A 27933-nucleotide genomic window follows, 5' to 3' on the forward strand; every position below is an offset into this window, starting at 1 on the left:
ACAGAACTGTCAGAAGTGCCCTGAGTGGCAACAGGCGACGCTCAGGCCCGAGGCCTGCTGTGTGAGGCATGTGGCTACTTGAAGAGCTTAAACGCTGACCTGGTTTGCCTGGCCGTGCTAAAGGGGTGTTTTGTAAGGCATCTTTGAAGCAGTTGCTTCCAGAAAAGGACTTTAGCCGTGATTCCTGTGGAATGAGAAACATCTCAGCCGTAGAAAAGCCTGTCCAGTCCTCGGGAGCATCGGCGGGCAACCTCCTTGATCGCTGCACCTCTGTTTCTGTGTGCAGTAGCACCTTATGGAAATACATTTTAAGACATGTGCTGCTCAGCTTCCCCTCCCTCTCACAGTAAATTGGCTTTAGAACTCTGGGGCGACGTGAGCCAGCCAGTAGGTTCATGTACAGTGTATCCGAGATGCTCTCAAGCTTCAAACTCTGCTGCTTTCATGCTCACAGCTTGAAAACACACACATACAACATCCCACAGAGAGCTGAGATGCAGGCTGGCCTGTGTATTCCTGGGAGTTGGCAGGGGTAGTTGGGGAGTTGGCTAAAGCCCTCCCCAGAGTGCTGTGGTAGTAGGACAGAGCTCCGTCAGCCTGTGTGGCTAATACACCGTCTTCCGTCAGTGTTAAGACCTGCTTCGCTCTCAGTGCTCCCTGGGGTTAGATTTACAAAGAGGCCTTGCCTTGATTAAAGATGGGGCTTTTAATACTTAATGTTTGAGTTCTTCTCTCCCCCCCCCACGCCTCGCTCTCTTTCTTCCCACTTCTGTGTGTATATGTGGAGGATAAGGAGGGTTCATTTACTGGAGACTCATTACTGTCAGACAGTGCTAGGATTTGGGTCAGCCTACTTGTTATGAAAATGGGGGTCTTCTTAACTTTGGGGGACGTAAAGAAGGGCACTTTCTCTGTGGCTGGGAGTCCAGCTCTCTTCCCCTGGCCCCACTAACTATAATTTTGATGGAGGCCTTAGATCAGCCACCCCAAACGCTGTTCTTCAAAGTGAACACATTGTTGCATTTTACAGGGCAAGGGGCTGCGAGCCAGGGAGTTCCGCAGCAAGATGGAGTGGTGAGGCTGAGATCGGGACTGAATGTTCTAGACTCCTATTCTAGATATCTCTCGCTGGTCGGTTTCCCCGTCCCCAACTGTGCTGGTGCCCTCCCTGCCAACCCTTGTAAAGTCCGCCTCAGCACAGGGTCTGTGCGGAAGGGACTTCCTGTCTTTCAGCCAAGATGCCTAGGTGGCTGAAGGTGTGGATGCAGCTTTGCATGTTTAGTTCTGGAGGCAGACAGAGCCACCTCGAAGTTTCCACGGCCTTGGAGGAAACAGGATGAAGGATAGGAAACAGCTGCGGGCAGTGCGGCCTCGTGGCGTGTTCGGCGGCCACAGGGATGTCAACGGGAAAGCCTCTGATTAAACACTCGAGAGCTGTGGAATGCGGTTTGTCCTCAGATGCTGACCCCTCCCCGCCTTTGTCCTTCAGTGGCTTCTACGTTTTATTTTTACTTATCAGACGATCAGAAATGCATTCTTTAAAAATTAAAAAGAAACGTGTGTGTGTGTGTGTGTGTGTGTGTGCATGCGTGCGTGCGTGCGTGTGTGTGTGTGTGTGTGTGTGTGTGTGTGTGCGTGCGTGCGTGTGTTCGTGCACATGTGCACATTCACGGGCACTGTTGTATACCTGTGGAGGTCAGATGACAGCTGCTCAGGCGTCGGTTGTCTGCTCCTGCCCTGTGGGACCTGGGCGTTGAATTCTAGTCCTCAGGGTTGGCAGCAAGTTCTTTTGCCCGCCAAGCCATCTTGTACACCCAGGAGTGCTTTCTTGGAGAAAGTTGCACAACATAACTGTGGATGGGTTGGAAAAGACCGCTCCCTCCCTCCCCGCTAATCCCCGTCTCAGACTGGGTACCAGCCTCTTCCAAAGCCAGCTTAGACACTCCCGTACGTGTTTACTCCTGCGCCATTGTCCTCTTTACAGAAATAGATGATGATAGCTTGACTCTGACCCTGTGCTCCTTTTCTGTTGAATTCTGTTGAATTTGAAGCTCTTCCCGTCACTATGTCAGACAAAGCCAAGTCATTCTAGAAGTAACTTTTATGTCACCCAGTCTAACCAACCTTATCCATATATTAGATGTCTCTGTGGAGCGCTGCATGCCTGTTTGGAGCAGGAGGTGCTGTGGCTACCCGCTTTGTGTGGACAGGCGCTCTGGGTGTTTCATGGCAGGCAGGCTGGCACCTGGCCGAGAATCTTGGGTCAGTTTGACAAGGGGGCAGCGGTCAGAAAGAGACTGACTCACACCATCTCTGCTCCAAATGTCCAGTCGTTTGTGCCAGGATGTCATGTGAGAGGTGGCTGGATGGTGGCCTTTGAGAGCCCTGAGAGGAGGAGTGAAGGGTGTGGGGAATTGTTTTCCCAAAACCTGCTTCCTACCTTTGCAGATCCTCCTCAAGGAAGATTGCTCGAGGGGCTTGGGAGATGGCTCAGAGATGAAGTGTTTGCCTAGCAGGACATAAGTGTGATCCCAGCACCCACATACAGCACTAGGCACCGCGGCCGGTTCTTGTAAACCCAGCACCAGGGAGGCAGAGAGTCCCCGGGCCCGGTGACGAGACAGTAGAGCTGGTTGCTGAGCTCCAGGCAGTAACAGACCTTGTCTCAGAAAGTAGAGTGCTGACAAAGATGCTTCATATCCAGATCTGTTCTTCACATGCACACAGACATGTACACATACTGTCACACACACCACACACACTGTGTGTACATACATACCACACAGATACAGATACACATACACACCACACACTCCACACACACATCACACAAATCACACACACCACACACATCACACAACCACACACATCTTACATACACCACACATACATCATACACACCCACCCACACACACCACCCAGACATACACCACATACACAGATATGCACACACATACCACACAGACATGCACCACACACACACACACACACACACACACACACACACACAGGTGTGCATGGGAGGGGTGGCAAGGTAACTTCTTCCCATTTTGTTGTTGAGAAGTGGGATCCGGGATGGGAAGGAGAAACCGGGCTGGGCATTATTTCATTGCTGTCATGGGCTAAGACATCGTGGGAAGCACCTGATGATAAACTGTTAAAACGGCCCCGTGGGCCTGAGTTTGCCAAGCCCCGGCAGACCTAGACTTGACATTTCTGGCTACGCCCTGATGTGCAATGGCAATTGTCCCTGGAGTGGCAGATGCTGTTGGAATGCTGTCGTGACCTTGGCCCTTGTTCCTGAGACAGAGAGGCGGCATGCCTCCTCGGCTTCACGGTTTGCAGGCCACCTGTTGCCGTTCTTCTCCTTCCATGCTCTGGAGGCATATAGGACCTGTGGCCTATATAATACCGGAACATAGAGATGCGTAAAACCGTGGTATGAGTATGATGGCATTATGCGGATGATGTCATTATGAGGATGATATCAAGGAGATATGGTTGCCATGCCTAGTGTTCTTACCCTCTCTGCTCTTAAAGGCACAGGCCTCTTCTATTTCAAAAGGGCAATTCCTCAAGGAACAAAGACTTGCTTTTTCTTTTCTTTTTTCTTATTCTCCACAAAATATATTCTATCATGTTTTTCCCCCTCTCCTTCAATTCCTTCCAAGTCCTCTTCCGTACCTCTCTACCCTCCAAACTTCATAGTCTTTCTCTTTCTCTTTCAAATCAAAAGAAAACAAAAAAACAGAAGAAAATAAAAAACAACCAAAACAAAACACTCTGACAAAACAAAAAGAGACAAAAAATCCACCAAAACAAGCACAAGAAAACATGGGCTGTGTGGTGTTGGCCAACTACTTGTAGGCCTGGGGCCGCCTCGCGTGCGTTCCGTGAGATGGGTGGCAGTGCGCTGGTTTTCCCTCTCCCAGCAGGTATCAGTTCGGAATAGCTTCCCGTTAAAGGCAGGATGTTGTATCCCCGTCCCCTTCCCAGGCGGGATTCGCACCAGTTTGAGGTCATATAGGCCTTGTTTGTGCCATGGTCTCTGTGAGTTTGTGTGTCCTGTTGTGTCTGCGAGAAACTGTTCTCTTGGAGTTGTCCATCGCTGCCGGCTCTTACAGTCTTCCTGACTCCTCTTACACATAGATGCCTGAGCCTCCAGGGGCGGGAGTGATGGGGACATCCAGTTCAGGGCTGATTGCTCCCAAGTCAAGGGAGAAGGACTTGTGGTAAGTTACCTGGATATTTTACTTGACCTGTTGCTGTCAAGGTTCTGGGCCGTGTGGCCTTTATGGAGTGGTTCTGATCACCGAATATGGTGGCCCCATCCACAGCTGGCTGTTTATTTCTGGCATTTAAGGAAACTGGGGCTTGTGGGAAATAAAGCGAAGAAGATGGGGCGTGGTGTGTGGCTGCAGCGCAGTAATGTTAACTCTGGCAGTGGACGGGGCTGCGCTTCCACAGTGATGACTTCTTCAGAGAGGTTTAAGTCCTACACCTGTCCCGAAAGCACTGGCCAGTTTGATGACATGGAGAACCAGCTGGAGTGATAGCCGAGGAGTCCTGGGGTGGTCATACTCTAGGACAGGGGCCTCTTGTGCAGATGTACTCAGTTTTCTATAACTCTACTGAAGTGCTCTGACGTTAGAAGAGGAACGCTTGCTCGGATTCTCAGTTTTAGGTGCTCCAGCCCCTACTTGGTTGGCCCTGACTTTGGGGCTGTGTGTGGCGGCAGTGGGTGGGGAGTGCAGGGTGCCGTGGTGGACCTGCTCATGGTTGATGGACAAAGGGGAGTGGAGCAGTAGCTGGAGTCTTACAGTCTTTTTCAAGGTCATGACCCCAGTGACCCAAACAACTCCCAGTAGGCTCCAGTTCTTAAAGGATCTCCCGTCTCCCAGCAGTGCCCTTCTGGGGTCCAGGCTTCGAACGCGTGGGGTTTGGGAGGATTCACTATTGAAGCTGTGGCGCGCCTGCTGTCGGGGGGAGGCAGAGCGGCCCGGGGCAGACTGGACAGCCCCGGCTGGACTCCCCTAGCCTTCCTGGCAGCTTGGCTGTGAGCACGGGGACAGCACTGCACCATGTGGAGTGGGTGCCCAGCTTGCGTCTCAGAGGACGGGCCCTCCTGCCTCCATTTTAGACCTGCCCTCAGCCGTCTTTTTTATTCTGCTTTATCTTCATCATTCATTCATTTGCTTGTAATGAAATGGGTGACCCGGTACTGGATACCCGGTGCATAGTTCTCAGCCCCGCTCTCCACGATGAGTCCCTGTTGCTGTCACCAGCGGAGGAAGTGTGCTTCCCTCCGGCTTACCCTTTTGGACTGCAGCCATTCTGTGCGTTTTTTATTTTTTCTCCCCCGCTCCCAACTCCCCACAACCAGTCAGTTCCGGAAACCCAGAATCTGTCTGTCCAGCCTCAGCATTAATCTCTACCACAGGGATGTGTCCGGGGAGTGTGCGGTAAATTGCAAGTATGAAATCTCAAGGTACTTTGGGACAGGTTTTAAATTAGAAAGTCTTTTCCAGGTGCTTCCCCTCTAACAGAAGTGAAGAAAGATTAAAACGCCACGTGGAAGCACCTATTATTCTTATTTTTAAGGAATTCGTTTTGAAACAGTAGACAGAAATGCTTCCTAGTTAGGGGGTCCATAGCCTTGGGTTCTCGTTGTACATTCTTGTCCCTAATGTTTGCGGGGGCTCGGGGTGGGAGGGCTCAGTAGTAATCGCTGTCAGCCCCGAGTGACTCACGCATTCCTAGCTGTTCTGTGTTTATGTGGAATATGGAAACGATTGCCCCCTCTTTCTTCTGTGCTTGACTGAGTTAGGACTGAGCAGCGGACCTCCTCACTTTGTTATTTCTAGTGGGCCCCCACTTTGGGGTTCCAGCTGGGGCTTGAGGAGGGACAGCTGGCAGAATGGCTCAGGCCCTCTCGTGAGGTCAGGCTAACATTCCTAAAGTTATAACCTCACTGGGAACCGAACTTAGTACCTCCCACGGAAACATGAGCCCTCCTTGACTACAGTTCATTTCCCCAACACGGGGAACCCGGAAACTGGGGTAATGGTAGAAGAGCCTGAACTAGAAAACATTAATTCTTGTCACCTTTATGGGAAGGCCTGTGTTTTATGTCCTGCCCTGTTTTCTTTTCTCCCTCACTCCAGCTGCCCATCTGTTTGGGAAGTACACGGCTGGGGAAAGGGTTGCTGAGTCCTGAAAGGCTACTGAGAAAAGAGAGTGTGTGTCTCTCTCCTCTTACTATTTTATTTATTTATTTTTATGGCTATCTGTGTGTTCTGTTCGCAGCATGTGCACCTAAGTGCAGAAGGCAGAGGGAGTTCCAGGCAGTTGAGAGCTGTCTGATGTGGGTGCTGGGAACCCAAGCTGGAGCCTCTGGAAGAGCAGTAAGGGTAGCAGCTGAGTCCTCCTCTCTCCAGCCCCTCCTGTTGTAAACAGTGTGCTCTCTTGGAACAAAAAGTTTTAACCTACAGGATTTAAGAGTTGAGTTTGGCAGATGATCACAGGCTATTAAGGTGAAGGGAAGCCACTTTCCCAGTGACCATGTGACATTCCCATTAGGCCAGCCTTCCTGTGTCTTGGCAGATAGAGCTTCTTCCTCCCGAGCAGAATGTTTTTCCAAGTGCACAGTCACAGCTGCCTTGTGCACTGGGATGCGTGGCGAGGTGTCAAAATCATTTATAGGGGAAGAACACCAAATGACTTAAAGCGTCCAACTTCTAGCAGGGGAAAAAAAAGAGCGAGCTATTTTTGCAGAAGTTTTCTGTAAAAGACTGTTTGGAAGCGTATGCTTTGTTTTTTAGGCAGATTCTTTTTTCTATGTATGCTTAAATATTTGTGAGTTTGGACATGGTGTGTGCATGTGTGTTTCCTTGCTTGTAATTTTGATGACTGAACCTAAGGCCTTGTGTATGTTAGGCAAGCACTCTCCCCTGAGTTCTCTCCTCAGCTCTGGTGTTGGCTTTGTAAAAAGGAAAGCGAATGTTTCACGCATTCATGAGCTGAGCTGCAGCTGTCTGAAGCACCTTGTAACACAGACACAGAAATATGCATGGTGCCAGCTCTGAAGCCTTTACCTGATGAAAGAGTCAGACAGATGAGTATGCGATTCCAGGTCCAGGATGGCAGAGGGCAGGGGCAGTTCATTTCAACAGCAAGCAGTAAGGTGCTCTGGGAGAGAGCTGGCATGGAGGAGGAGACGAGGAGGAGGAGTTGATCTCTAACCGTGGGCCAGCTTTTTAAGGTCTGTGATCTATCTGTTCACTGCGGTCTCATCCTGTCGTTTGTATGGACGCCCCATGAGAGAGCAGGGCTCAGCTCGAGGTGTTTGCTGTTGACTGTTAAATCTGAACCTCATCCTTTGAGTGGCTGGTGAGCTATTGAAAGGAAATTGGGGGAGCCACACTGGTATACTGGGGTCCTGGGAAGACATGGAGATACAGAGAGAGCTGTTCCTTCTTGGAACACTAGGTCTGTGTATGCAAGGGCCCATGCAACTTGCTAGTCCTGTACACTGGGCTGCTTTGGATGGTCCTAAGCTCCGTGACCCCGTGAGTTGTCAGTAGCTGATACTGCTGCTCTACCACTGAAGATATTTTGAAGCTGTACTATATGGAGGAATTTGTGTGAAATTTTGCAGTCAATGATGGCCAACCAACATGCTGCACTCATTTTGATTGGTTAGTGATGGAAAAGTTTTAAGGGTGGGTTTTCTTTGAAATGCAGTGAATGTTTGTAAATAAAGTGGAGTGCTTTATGTAAAATTGGATTTTTACATCAGTGCCAAGATGTTGACCCTCTAACCACGGGAGGCTTGTGGCTGGGTGTTTGCAAAGTTCCAATAGATGAAGGGAGCAGCCTGCAGCTCTCCCGTAGGACTGTGGGTTCTATCATCCCATTTGCTGGACTCAGTGGGATTGGTTGTTTCATATGTGTGAGTTTTGTAATGCTGGAACCTCATACTCTCAAGACTAGATACATTGTTATTTTCCCCTCTGATTTCTGGGTGGAAATCTTTCTAAGGCATTTATTTTGTGTTCCTGGCAGGCATTCAGACTATGCATGGGCTGATGATTTCTACACCCCTTGCTTACGAAAGAATGAAATTCTGTCAGTGATTGTGGCGGTGTTCTGTAACGACAGGGCCTGTTGAGACCTGTGTGCCTGTCATGCTGAGTGACCTCAGGTTGTCATGACTGTGAAGGCGCTGACTTTAGTCTTTAAGGCAACTGATGGCCTTCTTCATTTTATTCCACTCGCGCCTTTTGCAGGCAGAGGGAAAAGTCAGGCGGCCTTGTAGAGGATTCTGGGAGGGCATGGGCAAAGGCCTGTGGATGAGCTTTACTACCCGTGTAGATGCTTCTCCGGGCTGGGCAACAAACGATTATCCATATTTTGGAAAAAGGACTCCAAGTGTATTGCTTCAGAGGGGCAATGGCATTTGCCAGTCTCTCCTGTTGCCAGCCCAGAAGGGTTTTTGCCCACCTTCCGGGTCCAGCGTGGGTGAGGTGGAGGGTGTGAAGAAGTGTCTCTGGCACTGAAGCCTCATACTGTCAAGACAGGATACATTGTTATTTTCCCTGCTCATTTTGGGTGGAAATCTTTCTAAGACGTTTCTTTTCTCACTTTTGGGCTCCTGGCAGGATTTCAGACTATTCTTTTTTCCTGTTCCCTTTGGCGACAATGATTATTTGTTGGATATCCATCTTGTATAAAGCGTAGTCGATGGCATGGGGAAATGTTTTCTTTCTGAAAAGTGAAGTTTGCATCTGGAGGAGGTAGGGGGGTGGGGAATGGTGCTACAGAGCTGTTCAGCCACAGGGACACTCCACTGCTGAAGGGATGTCCTGGACTTTCAAGGTTTGTGAGAGATGAGACTTATAAGGTGACGGCTGTCAGGCACAGAGGAAGGCAGGTGAAGGGAACCCAGCCTGCTCAGCAGGTGTGGGTGGGCGGTGTCCTAGTTCCCTTCTCTGCTGTGATGAAACACTAAGCAAAAGAAACTAGGGGAGGAAAGGGCTTCTTTCATCTTAACACTTTTAAGTTACAGTCCATCACTGAGAGAAGACAGGTCCCCCTGAAGGCAGGGGCAGAGACCATGAAGAAATGATTCCTACTTGCTTCTGACTTGACTCTTCTTACACAGCCCAGGCCCACTTGCCTGGGAAGGCTTCAGCCCGCAGTGGGCTAGGCCCTCCCTATGTCGGTCATCAATCAAGAAAATGCCCCATAGACATGCTCAAAGGCTTATCAGATGGAGGTAATTCTTCATTTGAGGTTTCTTCTTCCTAGGTGACTAGCTTGTGTCATGGTGACAGAAACCTAATTGGAACAGGTGGCCTTCCCGATTCCATCCCTGATTCTGCAGGTCAGGAGGGTTGGGGGAGGGAGCTTGGGAACTTGGATTGTAGAGGCTGCCAATAGCTGCCAGCATTGCTTGGTTAGAGATGGTGAGGGCCCCAGTGAAGGCTGGTTGCCTGTGGTGGAACTCTGATCCCTGCATGCCCAGCTACTCTGTCTGAGCCTCCCAGAGAAGACAGTGGGTTCTGGGGTTGGATGAACCTGGCCTCCAAGACTGGTTCTGCCACTTTCTGGCTATGTCATTATCAGCAGTTTTCTTAGTCCCTCTTGCTTGCTTCAGTTTCCCCACAAGTGAAAGGAAGACGGTGGGGCTGGTCCCCGGGCTCTTCGGAACAGTGGAGGGACTTCTGTGTCACTTTGTTCTGTAGGCATAGTGTAGGCCCAGTCAGTGATGACATCTGAAGGCCAGCCCTTCCTCAGTGCCCTGCGCTGGAGCTCCTGGAGCCCACGGGCTGCCTCCTCTGACTCACTGAAATCCACTGTGACCCCAGAAGGCACAGGAGATAACGCATCACTTCCCACACTTCTCGCTCTCCTTCATGTCACTGTTTTCTGTCTGGTGTAGACTTTGAACCTGGCCCGAACTGTTGGTATCACATTTGATCCACTTCACCTTTTGTTGGAGGCTCTGGTCTTGTCATCTCATCTTCCCTCTTTCTATTGTGAGACCGTCGTCTCCACTGAGCTCATGTGCTTTCACACACGGGTCACCGAGCAGCTTTCTGAGGCCATCCCTGATTGCACCAGCTCCTAGCACCGTGTATGTCCCTCTCAAACTCCTGAACTGTGTCCTTCGTCTTTGGACACATCTTTTCCTGTTTAGCTCCCCCGCCCCATTAAGCTTCCAGTACCATGCTTTTTATGTATTTGTGTTTGTTTCGTGCTGGGGATGTTTTACGTCGTTACTGTAAGCCATTTCATTTATAATAGCGCCACGAGATGTCATAGCATCAACATGACAAGTTTGGAGGAGGAAACTGAGGCACAGAAATGTTCAGTTACTGCTTAGCGTTGCAGTTTGTCATTGCCTGAATCCAGGTGACCTGGCACCTCAGATGCACTCTGGGGACCTGTTCTGCCTTCATCGTTGTCGCCATATAAGCGGGAGGGAGCAGGGGCTGTGTGGTTGGTCTCTGCCACCCTGACGCATGGCAGATGCTAACTATATCTCTCCCTCCTCTGCACCATAATCATGCTGCCGCCTCTCAGCTGGGAGGTGGGGTGGGCGCTCTTGATGTGAGTGTGCAGGGTTAACTCTTTATCTGTTACCACATGCCTGATGGCAGGAGTCAGGGGTGAGAGCCTCACCTCCTCACATCTGTGCAGCAGGGATGGATGCACAGGACCCTGAGCTGGGCTGTAATCCTAAGGCTTGCTTTTCAGTGGTCCTCTTCCTCTGGAGAGGCTCTGCCTCCTCAAGGTTCCATAACCTCCCACAACAGCTTCACCGGGGAAGCAAGTGTTCAAACCTACAGGTGTATAGGGGGACATTCACGTTCAAACCGTAACAAGCACCCGCTAGCCATCAGTTACCTGTCAGGGCCACTTTCCTGCAGCCACAGTTCTACCTTATGAGATGGTGATCTGCGAGTGCCCGCCTCTTGGTGCTCGTGGAAGCCAGAAGACATGAGTTGGATGTTTCTGTCCTGTGCTTAGTGTGGGGGACTTGGGGTGGGCTGGTGGCACCGGCCCTTCTGGCTCGCCCTCCCGTCCATTCTTTCCAGCCCGCCTGTCCTGTGCACACACTTCCCTGTCTTTCCAGCTCATGCAGAACTGGGCACGTGTCCCCCTGTATATCAGCTCCATGTCACGGAGCAGCAGGCTAACCTTGTCTGTACCCCAGTGATAGCACAGGGCTCTTGGTGGTTTTAGTCAGGAACGTGGGGGTCATGGCAAGCTGTCCATCAGGCGTGGCTTCTTTGCCTCTATCCTGCATTATTATCATCTCTGGCTGGCAGGCCCTGCATAAATGCTTACTGAGAGATCACTGAGTTATTTGGAAGTCATACATTTAAAAGGAGGATGAGGAGAAGGAGGAAGAAGAAGAGGAGGAGGAGGGGACTGGGTCACCATCAGTTACTAGGAATCTCTAGGAAGCTGTAGAACCACATACCATACTTCCTTGCTGTTTGGAAGAACTATTTGTTATAGTTCCAAATGTGACTAAGTTCCATCCTGCCTCTTCTCCTCTGTTTTCTGTTGCTCCAGGAGAGTGCTCCTGCCTGTGTAATTTCTTTTCGTCTCCTTATGTATGTGTGTGGTATGTGAACATACACATGTGTGTATTCATGTGCTCTTTCCAGAGGCTACAGTCATGGTATGTCAATCTCCGTCTTGTGACAGGGTGTCCCAGTGACCTGGAGCGGGCCTGTCAGTCCCAGGGATCCTCTTTCCTTCTCCCCAAACACTGCTGGGGTCACAGGTGTGTGTGGCCTTGTGTGGCTTCTCATGGGTGCTGGGGATTTACAGTTGGCTTCTTGAACTTGCTTAGCAAGTGGGCTTAGTCCCTGAGCCAACTCCCCAGCCCTGGTTCTGGAGGCTGGGAAGCTACAGTTGGGTGATCAAGTCTGGCAAAATCCTCAACCCGCATCCGATGGGGTGGAAAGACAAGAGATCCGCTGGGTGTGTAGAAGAGACAAAACTGAGGTGTCCTCCATGCCTTAATGCCAAGCTGTCCTGGTAACTAATCCACCCCCATGAGAACAGCATTATTCCCCTTAAAGGCCTAATTCCCTCCCAGAAGCTCCACCTCCCAGCACCACCAGGATGGCAGCCACGTTGCAACCTGAGTTTTGGAAGAGACAAAGCGAGTCACAGCACCCGCCAAGTCTTGCACAACACCCAGCAAAACCCAGGACACGTGAACTATGCCCAGAAATAAAAACCTGCCCTGTGTTCGACTGTCAGCCCTGTTGGGGGAATGGTAGTGAGCCAGGCACCCCTGTTTCTTGTTCTCATGAGCTTGTGGTATTGTGGAGCCATGGTCGCAGGGGCTACTCAAACATTCACTTCATAATGAGATGCTCTATGAAGATCCACGGGAAAGGGCGTGCCGTGTGGAGGGCCAGGCAGCTAGCCCCGGTGGAGGGGTTGAAGTGAAGTCTAAATGGGATGGGAACCTTCCCATTTAATAGTCATTTTTTTTCTTTTCACATAGTGTGCTATTCAGTGCTTTATTAAGCTTGGCTGGTGACAGATAATAATTAGCTTTGAAATCTCGATGTAACCAAATGTGCTATTACAGGCTATGTTTTTTTTTTTTTTTTTTTTTTAAATTTAACTTATGTGTAAATAGTGTGTGTGTCGGGCTGAGTGGGAGCCACTGCCTTCATGTGAGTGCAGGCAAGGCACTTGCGTTTCTGAAACCACAGTTGGGGCCAGTTCTGTCAGTACAGCCCATCCAGGCCGTGTGCCACCTCACAGATGGTGCTGTCGGGGCTTGCCTTCCCACGCAGGTGCTCGTCCCTTGAGTTCACACTGTTTTTGTTGAAACCCGAACAGCCAGGTGCAGATAAATGTGCTGAGAATTTTGTGAGTGAAGTTGGTTAACACAGAGAGGGGATGCCCCCTCAGCCAAGTACGCGAGAGCGGCTTAGACTCTGTCAGTACTCCCCAGCCTGGGGGTGGTTGCTGTGCAGCTCACCCGCTGCTCTCTAGCACGGGTGTGCGTGGCGGGCGAGGCAGGGGTTTCTGGAGTGTTGGTGGCGGGTGACAGGAGGGGCAGGTGTGTATCTGCCCATTGCCACCTCGTTCACAGGGTTACCACCTACCCGTCTGGTCTGGCCAGGTCAAAGGAAGGTCAGTCACACTGCTACTTTCTTCACTTGTGTTTTACACGGGGAAGCCCCTGAGGCAGTTACATCTGCCTGTCTCTGCTTTGCTCCACAGTGTTCGTGTTTTCTGGCAAATTATACCAATTTACAGTCACGACTTAAAGGAGTTTATAAAATAGAATGAAAATGGAAAAATTTTTAAAAGAAATTTATTTTTATTATTTATTTATTGTTATATAGTAGTCTGCTTGCATTTATGCCTGTAGGCAAGAAGTGGGCACTCGATCTCACTATAGATGGTTGTGAGCCACCATATGGTTGCTGGGAATTGAACTCGGGCCTTTGGAAGAACAGCCCATCTTAATCTCTGAGCCCTCTCTCTGTCACCTCATAATTTTTGATGATGTGTCTGTGCTGTCTGTGTGTGTTTGTGTGTGAGCGTAGGTACTTGCAGAGGCCAGGAGAGGGCATCAGATCCCGTGGAGCTGGAATTTCAGGCACTTGTGAGTCATGGGTGCTGAGAACTGAATTCTGGTCCTTTGCAAAAGTAGCACGTGTCTTAATGGATGAGCCATATCTCTAGCTCCCAAATGAATTAACTTTTAATAACCTAATAGACTGTAGAGTGACACAGATTTCCTAGAACCGTAAAGGTAGTGCTTGAATGACTGAAGTTTGCCAACACTCTTTGGTTCTGCCTGTACTTTGTCACTGCCCTTTAATACTTGCTTTTGTTTGCTAAAATCTGGTAACATTACAGTACTACTTCAGGTAGTTAGAGTAAAACAGTCAATGAGTATTAATGAAGAATTAGAGAACTGGGAACCTTTCTAAGTCTCTGACAGGAAAGCAAATGGAAACAGCTCCTTTGAAATGGTATGGCAGCTTCTTAAAAAGTTAAGCATATCATTACCGTAGTTACCCTATTTCTCAATAAGAGAATTTTAAAACTTGCATATAAACCTGTATACAAATATTGACAACATTAATCATAAGATTCAAAAAGTGGAAACTGTCCAAGTGTCCATCAGACGAATGGAATAAAAAATGTTCTATAACGCCAGGTGTGGTGGTGCACCCCTTTAATCCAGCACTCGGGGAGGCAGAGGCAGGCGGATCTTTGTGGGTTGTAGGCCAGCCTGGTCTACAAAGTGAGCTCAGGACAGCCAAGGCTACACAGAGTAACCTTGTCTCAAAGCCCCCCCACAATATAGTATGTCCATTCAGTGGAATATTAGTCAGTCATGAAAGAAACCAAAGCACCCTTCTATATTACAACATGGATAAACCTTGAAAGGATGCTTTGTGAAGTAAGTCAGATTCAAAAGTATAGTTCATATAGCGTATTCTATTCCATTGTGTTTATTTACATTTCCATTTTTGTGGTCCTGGGGATCATGTTACAGTTCCATGTATATTGGCGTTCTGAGTGGGCAGATCCACGGAGGTAGAAAGGTAGGTCAGTGGTGACAGAGACTTGTGGAGAAGGGGGACTGAGCGGTGACAGCTGATGTTGACAGTTTTTTTTGGGGTGTGTGTGATGGGTATGTTCTCAACTTGAGCAGTGGGGAGGAATGTATAAATATATATATATGTAGATATATACATATATATAAGTAGACATACAAGTATATATATGTAGATAGATACATATACGTGTGTGTGTGTGTGTGTGTGTATATACCAAAAACAATTTTTTTTTTTTTTTCTGAGACGGGTTCTCTGCGTAAGCTCTCTTGTCCTGGACTTGCTTTGTAGACCAGGCTAGCCTTGAACTCACAGATATACACCTGGCTCTGCCTCCATGAGTGCTGGGATTGAAGGCCTGTTCCACCACGCCTGGCCTTTATAAATATATTAACAACCACTAAGAGGGTAAATCTTAAGGTCTATGAGTTGTATTTTAATGGCCCCAAGAAAGCTGGTGGCAGGCTGTAGGAGGCCTTCCCTGAGACCTTTGCTGACAGTATCAATGTAAGCTGACTCAGAGGAGAACGCCTGCTGTGGAGGGAAATGTCTGTCTCTCCCAGAAAGCTTTTGTTTTGTGGGAAGAGCCATGCCTTTCCCAAACAGGAAGAAATGGAGATGAGTAAAGTCACATATCTGTGAATTGTCTAAGCAGAGGGTGGAAAGGACGGGAGGTTCCCCAGGGAGCCTTCAGTAGCTGTTTGTTTTGGCTGAGGACCAGTTTTGAGGGTGATGGTGAAGGTTTTCTAGGGCTCTCCATCTCAACAGGAGAGCCCTGGTCCCCAGATTTTCCCTTTGCTGTGTCCCATGTTCCTGCTTGTTCCGTCACTCCCCTTCCCAAGTGCTTTCTCTCTGGAGAGTGGCACATCCCACCCTCCTTCCTCATCCTCTCTTGACTTCCCCCTCACAGGCCCTCTGCTCTGTAGCTTTCCTGAGCCGCAGATGGCGCAGATGGCGTACCCCAGGTGATTGCTCTTTCCAGACTCACCAGTACTGGGAATGGGGCCCATGCCCTGTTTCTCTGTGGATGCTTCCTTTGTGTGGTGAGAGTATGCCTTCTGCAGCTGTAGGCTGCACACACATAGCCCTGGGCTGTGTTGACAGCTGCTTATCATTTCCTCTTGCTCACAGCCACACCTTAGGTTTAGGAAGTGTGTCCTTATTGGAGGAAGTATGTAATTGGGGGTGGGCTTTGCGCTTTGAAACGTGTGTTCTCTCTTTCCCATTCGTGGTTTGAGATTCCAGCCCTAGACTCTTTGCAGGTCCAGTTGCCGTACCTACCTGCTGGTGGGCTTCACCACAGTGATGGACTCTGGAATTAGAAACCCCAATAGACCCTTCCTCTGACGAGTTGCTGTGGACATGGTTTATCACAGTAATTGAAGAGTAACCGATTCACACCTCTGATGGGGTTGGTTTTGTAGTAGACCGCTGGGCCCTCTCAGTTCACAGGGCTCGGGATGAAGGTAGGAGGAAGGCAGCATTGGGGAGTGTCAAGTCAGGCTACAGCCCGGGTGGAGGAGATGGGGTTGGTGACTGTGTGACCGCGTGATCTGTGCCGGGTGTGAGTGCTGTAGGCTGGGTTCTTTCCCTGCCGTGGCAAATGTGAGAGAAGAGGCAGTGTGAGATCAGCATCACTGGGGCAGCAGGGGACAGTGGGCATCCGTGGTGGTTCCCTCAGTGTGGAACAAACAGCATATCCTGGAGAATGAGGGTAACCTTGGCCTCTTGGGACTAGGGAGATGACTCAGTTGAAAAAGCTCAGTTAGAGCAAGCAGGTAGGAGTTTTGTGCCAGAGAGGGAGTGGGAGGTCGGATGCAGAGATGACAAATAAGGGAAAAGCAACGTGGAGAGGGGCCTGTTAGACAAGCAGATCTAGAAGGATCTCCATGGGTGGGGCCTACAGCCTCAACCCCCTCCACCTCTCCAACCGGCTCTTCAACCTCAGCTAGGTTTTCTTTTCTTTGTCATTCATTGAACCCTTGTGAAAGTGCGTTCCTCAATGCCAGGCAGTGCAAAAGGTCAAATGGTGAACAAGGGAGCATGAATGGGCCTGGCTGTGTGTCTGAGGGCGGGAGGCAAGTGTGGGCTGGTGAGCGCATTGCAGCTCACACAGGTCCCGGGAAGGGGGCATCAAGTCTTACTGTGATCAGCTGCCCTCTCCTTGCTGGTGTGAGATCAGAATTTAGGCTGGAGGATGGACATTGGAGGTAGATGAGTACTGTGGGAGAGTCAAACTGTTAGAGAGAATCAGGTAGTTGACGTAGTGGTTAGAGCACCAGGGAATAGGAGATGTCAGGGAGGCAGGCAGGAGGATAGATCATCGTAGGTTTTGTTAGCTGTGAACTTGATCCTGAAGGCAGGAGGAAGCTAGCAGGGCTGGGAGCAAGGGCAAGACGTCCAAGCTGTGTTAAGACGGTATTAATGAACTTGATGTATCCCACGGCCTTTTAAAAAGTGATTTTGTTTTTATTTTGGTGTCTGTGTATGTGCACCTGAGTGCAGTGCCTGTGCAGGCAAGAAGAGGGTGCCAAATCCCCTGGAGCTGGGCTTATAGGTGGTTGTGGGCCTCCTGATATGAGTGCTGGGAACCAAACTTGTCCCATGCAAGAGCAGTATTTCCAGGCCCCTATTTTGTGGTCTTGAATGTAAAGTGCATAGAAATCATATATGTGTAAAAAATCCAGGCAAATCCAGAAATGGAAGATGGACCAGTTGTCCAGAGGTGGCATGGGAGGATAAGGGGAAAGTTCAAGATTTCTTGGTAGGATGTTGTTAAGAGTCTAAATTTGTGGCATAACTCTGAGGACATGAAAACTCAGCGAACTGTGCCCTTTGAATGGTGAGTTGTACAGCCACGTGTGGAGGATCTCATTAACATCAGCACAGCCTGCCAGCGGCTCCAGTCACCATGGCATCTGTCGCTGGCCCCACGGCTCTTTTGGGCCTCCATGCACCTGAGCACCCTTCTCCCTGACTCCTGCTGCCTCACAGCAAAAGCAGCAGCTGCACAGGGTATCACTTTGTTGTCAGCAGACCCTCAGGTGTTCCTCAGGCATCCCAGCTTCAAACAGTTCAACAGTCCAGGGAATGGCTAGACCTGGCCTTGCATGGTTGTGTGATTTAACTAGTTACTTCCCTCTTCCTTTCTCCCCTCTCCCCAGCTTCTCCAAGCTCTTACCTTTCTTCTCTCCCTCCTTCCTCTTCTCATCTGTTTTTATTCCCCAAACATTTAAATTATGCATTACTATGCAACTGGTTCTATTTCTAAATGCCTTGAGAATAATAACCTCTTTATACATTTTAATACATTAATCATCCATAAAGAGCATAGTGTAACTTTTCTTGTTTTCACACTAGGAAAGGCACAGAGAGGTTATTTGCGGAAAGTCAAGGAGCCAAGAAACGGTGGAGCCACCCGCATCTCCCCATCCACCTTCTTTTCTGTCTGCAATTGCAGGACAGGCGACCTGTAGCTTGCACTTCACACCATTTCTGCAGGGCCCAGCACAGAAGGTCTCTGAATCTCTGCACTTGCCTAAGCCCCCTGAACTTCCCATTCATCTTTGACCACTGCAGGCAAGGCTCTGGTACCTAGAGGAAAAGAGTGTCCTGCCCCTGAGTATCAACTCCCTGTCAGCGAGTTGTCATAATAACAACCTGGCAAGGGTCCCCTTTGGCCACAGCAAGGTTCCACTGGAGAGCATGTGGACAGGTGCCCTGGGAACACTGCAGTCCCTGTGCGTGCAGGTTAATTGAGCCCTCAGCCTGGGAATTTGGACCATGCAGTTTGATATGAGGCCTGCATGGAAGAGGATAACCCGCTGGCAGTTTGCCATGGATTCCTGATGGCAGGAGATAGCTATGTCTTGTGTGGAACTTTCCACTGGATAGAACTGACAGCAAGCCAGGAGTGAGGCCCAGGGTGCAGGCTGCCGGGGCCACTATGTCAGTGTGCTGGGCTGCTTGTCCCTGATGCTATGAGCTTAAACTTGCTGTGTGGGGAACTGGTGAAAGCTGCTTTTGATTCAGCCTGCGATGGCCAGCAACTATAGCTGTCCTGTTCGGACGGATGCGTTTGCTAGTGCCAGACTATCTTCAAGTATACATTGTCCTACGTAGCACATCCCAGAGGGTGGCTGCCTCTTGTCTCTTCACATGTCTTTAGAGTGATGTCAGCCTCGGAGGAAAACATTTGCTTTGGGGAGAAAGTGCCTTAGAACTTGCTGTCGCCACATTTGGCCTGGCTCTGCTCCTTTAAGTTCAAGCAGCTGACTGCGTGCTGTGTTTTCAGTAACTCTTCCATTGAGGTACTGACCGGTTTTTCCTAAATGGCTGTGGCTCCAAACTTCTGTAGCATTACTTTTCCCCCATCCCAGTTTGGTGGAGCAAAAATGACTTGTTCTGTGTCCCTTTGCCTCAGAAGTCAGTTGCTGATTCTGTAGACAAAAGAAAGAGTTTTGGTGGCTCTTTACTGAGCTTCCAGGACACTTGGTGGCTCCATCTCCAGGATGTGTCTGGTGGCTCTGCCCCGGGGTGGGGGGAGGGGTAGGAGTGCGGTTGAAGGCAGTCTCTGCTTCAGAGAGGAGGGCATGGAGCCTGGTTGCCAGCTTTCAGCTTGCACAGGTGTGACTCAGAACAGAGCCTGGCTCCTCCAGACAGTTTTCTTTTTTTTTTTTCCTGAAGCCTGAGTAAGTTTATTAATTTATTCATTATTTTCTTAGCTCTGAGGCTTTGAGTGGTTTCTTTCCTCTTCCCATACAAGCAGAGGCAGTCGGTTCAGTTCGCCTGTCTCGCGGAAGCAGCCACTCTTAGACTCTTCCAGCTCCTCAGAGACTCCAGCCCATTGTTCAGACCTGGTGTCTGTCCTGGAGCCCTCTCTCCAGAGTAGCTTGAAATCATCGGCCTGTCAGGGGGACAGGTTAGACCTGAGCTACGACTGGCAGCCTGTGAGGACGTTGGCTTACTGCATGCTTGATGATCTGCAGGGGAGGTGCCAGGACGCACCCCGCCACTTGGGTGACGTGACCTTCAGGTTCGTTTTGTGAGATAACCACAGACACGGGGGTACTTTCATGATGGGGGTAGAAATGTGTGGTTTGTGAAGGCCATGTGGATCCATGGCTGTACATATCAGTCAGAAGTCACCAAACTACGTATTGGATATGGGCAGATTTTATTGTGCATATTAGACTTCAGTAGGTAACTTCAGGCAGGTAACAAGTTCAGGGGAATCTTCTGGAACGTGTTCAGATCTGTAAAAATTCACTGTAATCATAGATGTTTTTTTTCTTTTTAAAGACTTATTTAAGAGAAGTGAAAATAATTAGGGTTGCTTGATTTCAGATAGACTGGCTGGATCTGTTTTTCGGACTGATAGGTGTGTCACCGCTGTGCATGTCGCTGCCGGGAGCTGGAGCGAAGGCCTGTGGACTTTCTCCACGGAGGGCGAGGCAGTGAGGTTCAGGCTGCCAGGCGCCGCTGTCCTTGGCTCACTCGCTCAGCACTGCTGCTGCCCAGGGGTGGCCGGAGGCAGGGAAGCTTGTCCGTGCTCCAGGGACACTTTACTCAGGACAGGCCCACGCTGGACTTGGTCTCAGGGTGTATCTGCTGCGCTCTGAGTGATCATCAATAATGAGTGTTCTCTCAGCCTTACTTGTCACACGAGTGTGGAAAGGTGGGATTGCAGAGACATTTTCAGGAGGGTGTGTGGCGCCACGTTCGGCTGGGACGTGGCTGTGGGATGGTTTGCTTAGAGGGACTTAGGGAGGGTCGGTGAGGAGGAGTAAGAGACGGAGCACACATTTGGCTTCTAGATTCCTGCAGAAACCCAGGGAAGGGGTGTATGTAGCTGTGACAGTTCAGACAGAAAGGCGGGGACAAGGCTGCATCACCTTTCCGTTCCTGTAACAGAGCATCTGAGATAATCAGCTTCAAAAGAGGAAGCCTTTGTTTTGGCTCACAGGATTGGAGCTTCTGTTCCTTTGCTGGTTGATGTTTTGTGTCTAGGCCCTTGGGGTAGCACCACAGCATGGTGGGGGTGTGTCGGGTTGAGGAGGATATATACATCTTGACAGCTGGAAAGAGCCCAATATTTCCTTCATGGGCGTGTCCAGAGTGACCTACCTTCCTCCTCCTGGGTCCCGGTCCTAAGGGTTTCACCACCTCTCAACAGTGTAGGCTAGGGACTGAGACTTTTAGATAGAGAGATCTTTGGGAGACATTTAGGCCGTGTGAGTGAAGAAGGATGCCCAGCAGATGCAGGTGACAGAACGTGGAGATGAGCCCTTGAGCGCAAGCGGCTGGGAATGAGAATAGCAGGAAGATGGTTTTAAGAATTTACCTAGAGAACCCTGTTAATTCCAAGATAACTAACCCAATAGGGAAGTTAACGAGGCAGCCTGGAGGAGGAGGGGCGTTAAAGTGTCCGTTTTTGTGGGTCGTGCTTGCTTTTCCGTAAGCAGGTAATTGATGTGCACACAGCCACTGTGAGAAGTAGACATTTAGGGCTGGAGAGGTGGCTCGGCACGGAGTACTTACTGCTTCCACTGGACCGGGATTCCTAGCATCCACACGGTGGCTAACAACCATCCATAATTCTAATCCCAGGGAGCCTGATGCTCTCTTCTGACCTCTGAGGACACCGGGCACACACGTGGTGCACACACATACATGCAGGCAGACCACCATTATATATAAAGTAAAAAAGAATATACATCTGAAAAAAATAGAAGTAATCTGTAAGTAACACGAGTGCTCTACTGCCAGGCACATTGTTATTTAAGACACAAACGTTTAAAATAAAAAAAAAAAAGATAAAGTTTTAGAAATGTTTTTAAAACCAGAAAGAACGTGTCTTAGTTTTCTGTTGCTGTGCTAAAATACTGCAGCCACGGCCGCTTACAGAGGGCTTCTTGGCCTGTGGCTGCAGAGGGTTAGTTTTCATCATGGCAGGCAGGCGGCAGGCGTGAGGACTGCAGCAGGAAGCCGAGAGCACATCCTGAACTGTAAGCAGGAAGCAGAGAACTAGAAAGGACATGGGTCTTTAAACTCTGAGAGCCAGGCTCCAGCGACCTACTTCCTCCAGCAAGGCCACACCTCCAAACCCTTTCAAACAGCTCCACCGACTAGGTACAAACATTCAAATTCCCAGAACCATGGGGGAGAGTTACCATTCAAACCGTCATGGCCGTGCACATGTAAGACCGAGTTTCTTAGTAAAGATTAGGGGATCTTATATGTTTCAGACGATTCTTGAGAGGTCTTGATCATCATTGATTAGAAATACCAATTTTGGTTTATTTAGTTAAACTTTTATTTTCTGTGTTTGTGTGTGTGTGGGGGGGCATGTGCATGCCATGGGAATCAGAAGATACCTTGATATAACCAGTTCTCACCTGTTACTGTTTGTGTCCTGGGGATTAAACTCATGCCGTAAGACTTGACGGCAAGTGCCTTTGTCCACTGAGCTGTCACGCCAGCCCAATTTTGGTATTTTTAATAGCTCGCTTTCCATTATGTCTGATCTCTAGCCACCACTGTAAGACTTAGTGTGACAAAAACAAGTTGTGTTAAAAGAAAATAACAAACATCGTAATGGGCCAGAATCAGCTATTTGGACTCTAGCACGTAAGAATCTCACAAACCCAGTGGGCCTACCAGAGTTGGGTCATATTAATAAAGATGAAATGTGAAGTTTGGCTTTGGTTAAGTGGCATGCATTTAACTTAGTTTTACTTAACTCTATGTCTCTTGTAAGTTCCTCGAAGACAGGACACTTGAGAGTGAAGCAGAAGCCATTAGATCGGTTAACTCATGTCTGAGCCCTCTCCTCTGCGGGGCTGAGCAATAGTCTAAATCAGCTGTTCACGAATGCCTAATTATATTGTAAACGATAAATAGGTTCCCTGGGATAATGCAGCCCTGGGCAATGCCATTTAAGACACAGCTATTCAATGTCGACCCCACCTCACTCCATAATCTTGCATCTTGGCACTTCTGGTGACTTGAGCTCAGACTGCCCACACTCCCTTAGAAGCCTGGAGGCCATGCTTGAAGCCTGTGAACTTCCGTAGTCAACTTCTGATCCTTGCAGCCTGAGCGCCACAATGTTCATTCTAATCCATCTGGCTTCTCGGTGCCCCAAACGCTTCCTTAGGGTTGCCATTCTGCTCCCAACACCGTGTTTCCTCTGTGGATTTTGGAAATGGTGGTGGACTCTGTGTTATCTACACTCCTTACCTTTTAGGGGGTGCTGTTTACCCAGTAGCCACGGTGCATTTTGCCTGTTTTTAGAGAGGTTTTCATGTATTCCACCTGGCTTCAAACTTACTCTATAGCTGAGGCTGTCATTGGACATATCCCTTCTTGAATGGACCTGTTGAGTGCTGGGTTACAGGTGTGCGTCACCTTGCCTGGCTTTATGTGGTGCTAGAGATGGAGTCCTGACTATGTGTGTGTTAGCCAAACACTCTAGCGTCCGAGCCATGCTCCCAGCCCTTTTGTCATGAGTTTAATGGTTGAACCCATTCTGTCCATATAAAGTGAGTCAGTCTGTCAGCATGGTGCTTGAATTTTGAGTAATAATCTTTCCTGGTACCACGAGCATCTGTGTCAGTCCCATTGGCCCATGGGAAATTATATCTGTGGATGAGTGTGTAGGACAGTTAGCTTTGTCGGCATTGCCTGGGCTCTGGTGTCAGAGAGTGAGGGACAATGAGGGTGGAAACAGTGAATTTCCATCTTTACAGTTCCCGAGGCTGGAAGCCTGGGGTTAAGGTCTCTCTCTATGGCTTGTTGATGGTCACCTTTTTCCCGTGATCTCTTTTTTCCTTACAAGTCCATCAGTCATGGGTTGAAAGCATGCCAGCAATGTCATTTTTTAAAATATAGTTTTAGAAAAACTGTAATACCTTTAATAGATTGGACTTTGTTTTTTTATTTTTTTAATTTAAATTTTTAAAAAATTACAGCTTATTCACTTTGTATACCAGCTGTAGCCCCCTCTCTCATTCCCTCCCAATCCTGCCCTCCTTTCCTCATCTCTTCCATGACAGCTCAGTCTCCAAATGGATTCCCTAATAAGGGGAACAGGGACTGTCTCTGACATTTCCCTAGTAAGGGGAACAGGGCCTGTCTCTGACATGAACTCAGTGGCTGGCTCTTTGATCACCTCCTCCTGAGGGGGGAGCAGCCTTATTAGGCTACAGAGGAAGACAATACAGCTAGTCCTGATGAGACCTGATAGGCTAGGATCAGAGAAAAGGGGAAGACGACCTCCCCTATCAGCAACGTCATTTTAACTTGATTGCTTCTTTGAAGGCTCTAAATATATTCTGAGGTCCTGGGAGTCAGTCTGTCAGTGTATGAGTTTTGGCTGGACACAAGGTTTAAGTGTAATGTAACTGTTCTGAACCTTTATGACTAATGAAACGTCCTCTGAAAGTTTAGAAGTAGGCTAGACAAGGCCGCATGTTGGGGAGGAGAGTGCCGGGTTTGCTCATGATAAGGCTTAGAGACGACTAAATATTACAGTGGTTTGTCTTTACTTTCTCCATTTTTGTTTATTGAGATCTGAAGAACCTTCTATGTACTGCTAAGAGTCTGTGATTGGTCTATAGTAATGGCTTTGTGATTAGACTCAGGAAGGTACCAGGGAAGGGTTTTTATAGTCCTGTGTCACAATGCCTCATCTACTAGGCAGAACATGAAAGAGCAAGGCCCATGGCCTACAGACCTTGGTTTAATTTTGGCTTCTGGCTTCGGTCTCCGCTGAAGAGAAGCAAAGGCAGAATTGATCCTCATGGCATCTCCCCACTCATGACTGTAGCTGCTTACAGACCTGTTAGGAGCCTTACTTTCCTCATCTGGAAAGCCAAGACAGGGTAGCGAGGAGGCTGGCTTCCAGTCTTAGCTTTTGTCACTGCTGCAGGAAGATCTATTGGCAGACAGTAGACACTTGATGGCCTACTGCTGGGGTGGCCTTTGACCCCAGGTGGGACATCTGTCTCAGTACCTGGAAGTACTTAACCTCCACTGCCTGCCTGACTTTCGTGTCATGGACAACACTCAAGGATGTTGGCGTGGGTTGGGTTTACATGCCCCCTATATGCCTGCTGTGACACGGCCTCCCTTGTATAGATGTGTGCTCAGAAAGGTTAGATGGTCTCACTGTATGTCTTATCAGGAGGAAAGTAGTGGAAGTTTGTGGGACAGAGAGTTTAGATTCAGATTATAAGACCTATGGAATTGAGTATTGCCAAGGACTCAAGTAAATAAGGTATTTTAAATACTTTTTAAAATACCCACCTACGTGACACAGTTTTTAAAAAGGTTGAATGGGATAAATGCACGAGCACGAAAGTGTGTCTATGTGTGTACACACGTGTCCAGCCGCGTGTATCTGTGTTGGGATGCCTTCCACATGCTTTGATCAGTTAAACTAAATGTCTGTCCTTCATGTAGGCATTGAAGTTGTATAAATAGTGTCTCTTTTCATCATATATATGGTCTTTTGAAATACTGAGGTGTCTTCTTGTTAAGCTCAAGCAGATTAATTGGTTTGAAGTCATTTTTTTTTCCACAAAAATCCTGCTAAGAAGGTGGCCCGGAAATTGCGCGTATAGGAATAAAGATTCCCAAGGCTGTCTGTCTAACTCTACCTAGTGGTTTCATAAGAACATTAAGCCTGGCAGCAGTGGCACACTCACTTAATCCCAGCACTAGGGAGGCAGAGGCAGGTGGATTTCTGTGAGTTTGAGGCCAGCCTGGTCTACAAATCGAGTCCAGGACAGCCAGGACTACACAGAGAAACCCTGTCCCGAAAACCCAAAAAAGATGAGACATTACTTGCAGTAAGTAGTATGTGACTTGGAAAATTATCCTGGTCCTGGGGCTGTCACCTTGTCCTTTGACGCCTGCACTCATCACAGAATTCTCATCGCCCACAGTGGTAAGCCAGATGGAGGATTTGCTTGTTTAGGTGGGAGACTCTTGGGGTGGCACCTGTGTAGTGGAGTCAGATCCAGGGACCGCAGGTCCCTGTCAGAGGGCTTTCTCTGCTCTCTCAAATGGAGTTATTCTCAGAAAACTGACCAAAGAAGTGCCCGCCCTCTGCCATGTTCGTGTCCCGTGACTTCGCTTTGTTTCTTGTATCTGCATATCACATATCAAGGAAGAGAATGACTGGCTCCGTATAAGTCACTTGGTTATCCCTGAATCTCTCCCTGGAGCATTGTTGCTGGGCTGGCTGTGTATCAACCACAGAAGCAAGCATCTTGATTGGCAGGCCTACGGGGCGAGGAATGCTGTCCCTGGAGAGGGATTGCTCAGCAAACGGGTACCATACCTTTAGTACAGAGACTAACATTTCAAATCAGTGGGGGTTGTTGTTTATCCCTTTAGTTTACAGGAGGTGGGGGGCGCCCGCCATAAAGCTGTGCTCTGGGTCCTATTGGGAGTTCGAGATGAGAAGGTGCCTCAGGAAAGGTGCCCTTTTGGTGGAGCGCATGCGGAGATGATCAAGTCCCAACAGCACAGCGACAGCGTATTTGATGGTTGCTAAGACTGGTTTAAACTTGGGCAAGCTTGGGGTTCTGCGACAGCTTGGCAGTAACGGGCGTTCCCTCTTTTATTTTCATAGGGTTAGATGACTGCCTGCAGCCGTATGTCCACAAGTTTGAGCGCGAGAAGATAGATGGGGAGCAGCTGCTAAAGATCTCCCACCAGGATCTCGAGGAACTGGGGGTCACGCGGATTGGACACCAGGAGCTAGTGCTGGAGGCCGTTGACCTTCTCTGTGCACTGGTTAGTCTGGGGGAAGGTGACCTTTTCTGTGCTGACGTTCTTCGGGTCCTCAGGCTCCCAAGTCCTTTTGAGGTTCAGCCCATCCTCACTCTTAACGTGTTGAAAGGAAGCATCAGTGGAAAACAACAGGAGAAAAACAAGACCTTTACTAGAGGAAAGGCTGGGAGATGATGAGCTATGAGCTCGGTCAGGCACGCTTTTTTATGCACGTATGCATATGTTTGTGTGAGTTCACATACATGTTAAGGGCATGTGTATGTGTGTGTGTCTCTGTGTGGAGGCTGAAGGGCAATTTTGAGTGTTATCTGTGGAAACCCTGTCCACTTTTGAGACAGGGTCTCTCATTGGCCTGGAGCTCACCAGTTAGAGTACATTATCTGGCCAGTAAGCCCCAGGGATCCTTCTGTCTGCACCCCACCCCCCACCCTGCAATTGCAGGTGTGTGACATCATGCGTGGCCTGTTTATCTGTGTGCTGGGCACTGATCTTAGGACCACATACTTACAAGGCAAGTGTTTTACCAGCTGGCTGAGCTATCTTCCTCAAGCTGTTTTCTTCCCCCTCCCAAATGAATGAATGAATTTAAAAATTAACATACAAGGTATTAGATAACATGTTGTTTTTAAACAAGGTGTATTTTAGTGGATTCTCTTCCCCTTTATCTCCCCCCCCCCTTTTTTTTTTAATTCTCCCTCAGGCTCTTTTCTTCTTTGGCATGTATTTTCACCTCACTCTTCCCTAGCACCTATCTTTACTCTCTCTGGTCTTCTTTCTTGTGTCCTATCCTTTATCCACTTAACACACATACATCACGCCTCTGTCCGTTAAATAAAGTTTTATTAGAACTCAGTGTGTGTAGTCATTGATGTATTTATTACCTGAGGCTGTCTTTGTGCTGCAAGGACAGAACGGAGTCTCTGTAACAGAGACCACATGTCCCTCCAGAGTCTGAAATGTTTACAGTCTTGTCATAGATAGAAAAGTGTTATCTGTCACCAAAACAAAAACAGCAACAAACTACCAGAACAGTCTGTATTAGTCTTATTTTCATTTTTTTATAAGGTGCAGAATGATGGAGACGCTGTGAATGAAGATGCCATTTTCTAAACTGAAATGAGAAATGCTAAACGTTCACGTCTGTTTTTGTTACTATAAAGAGCGCTCTGAGTTTCACAGATACTCACTTGTTTAAATAAGTAGTGTTTGTGTTTGAAACAATCAACCAAAGAAATGGCAGCTAGATGGGCAGGAATGTGAACTTTGTTCTGGCTGTGGGTGTTTGAGCTCTGCCTAAGTCCTGTGCAGTGATACCCATGGTTCCTAAGTGATTCAGATGTGGCCTCAGAACGCCTGTAAAGGCATTTGTTTACAAACTGGCAGGCCCCGGGTGGGACTCTTGTCATGGTGCCCTGCTAACCAAGTTGCTCACTTAGCTGTCAGGGTCGCATACCGTCCCCAGCATTCAGGCTGGCTTAGCAGTACTCTGGACCCGAGCCAAGGGGAGATACAG

General features: G+C 48.7%; 1 protein-coding gene across 3 annotated transcripts in view; it reads left to right on the forward strand.

Annotated features, from left to right (window-relative positions):
• Cnksr3 (CNKSR family member 3) overlaps nucleotides 1-27933 on the forward strand; it is an 86612-nt gene that overhangs the window by 17859 nt on the left and 40820 nt on the right. For 2 of the 3 annotated variants that reach the window (XM_021648890.2, XM_060373279.1), the window contains exon 2: nucleotides 26260-26423. The exons of the other annotated variant lie outside the window; for it this stretch is intronic. In XM_021648890.2, the coding sequence (XP_021504565.1) occupies nucleotides 26260-26423 (164 nt within the window). The remainder of the gene's footprint in view (nucleotides 1-26259; nucleotides 26424-27933) is intronic. 3 annotated transcript variants of the gene reach the window in all.

The sequence above is a fragment of the Meriones unguiculatus genome, chromosome 20, assembly GCF_030254825.1.
Source record: "Meriones unguiculatus strain TT.TT164.6M chromosome 20, Bangor_MerUng_6.1, whole genome shotgun sequence".
In the NCBI taxonomy this organism is placed as follows: domain Eukaryota; kingdom Metazoa; phylum Chordata; class Mammalia; order Rodentia; family Muridae; genus Meriones; species Meriones unguiculatus.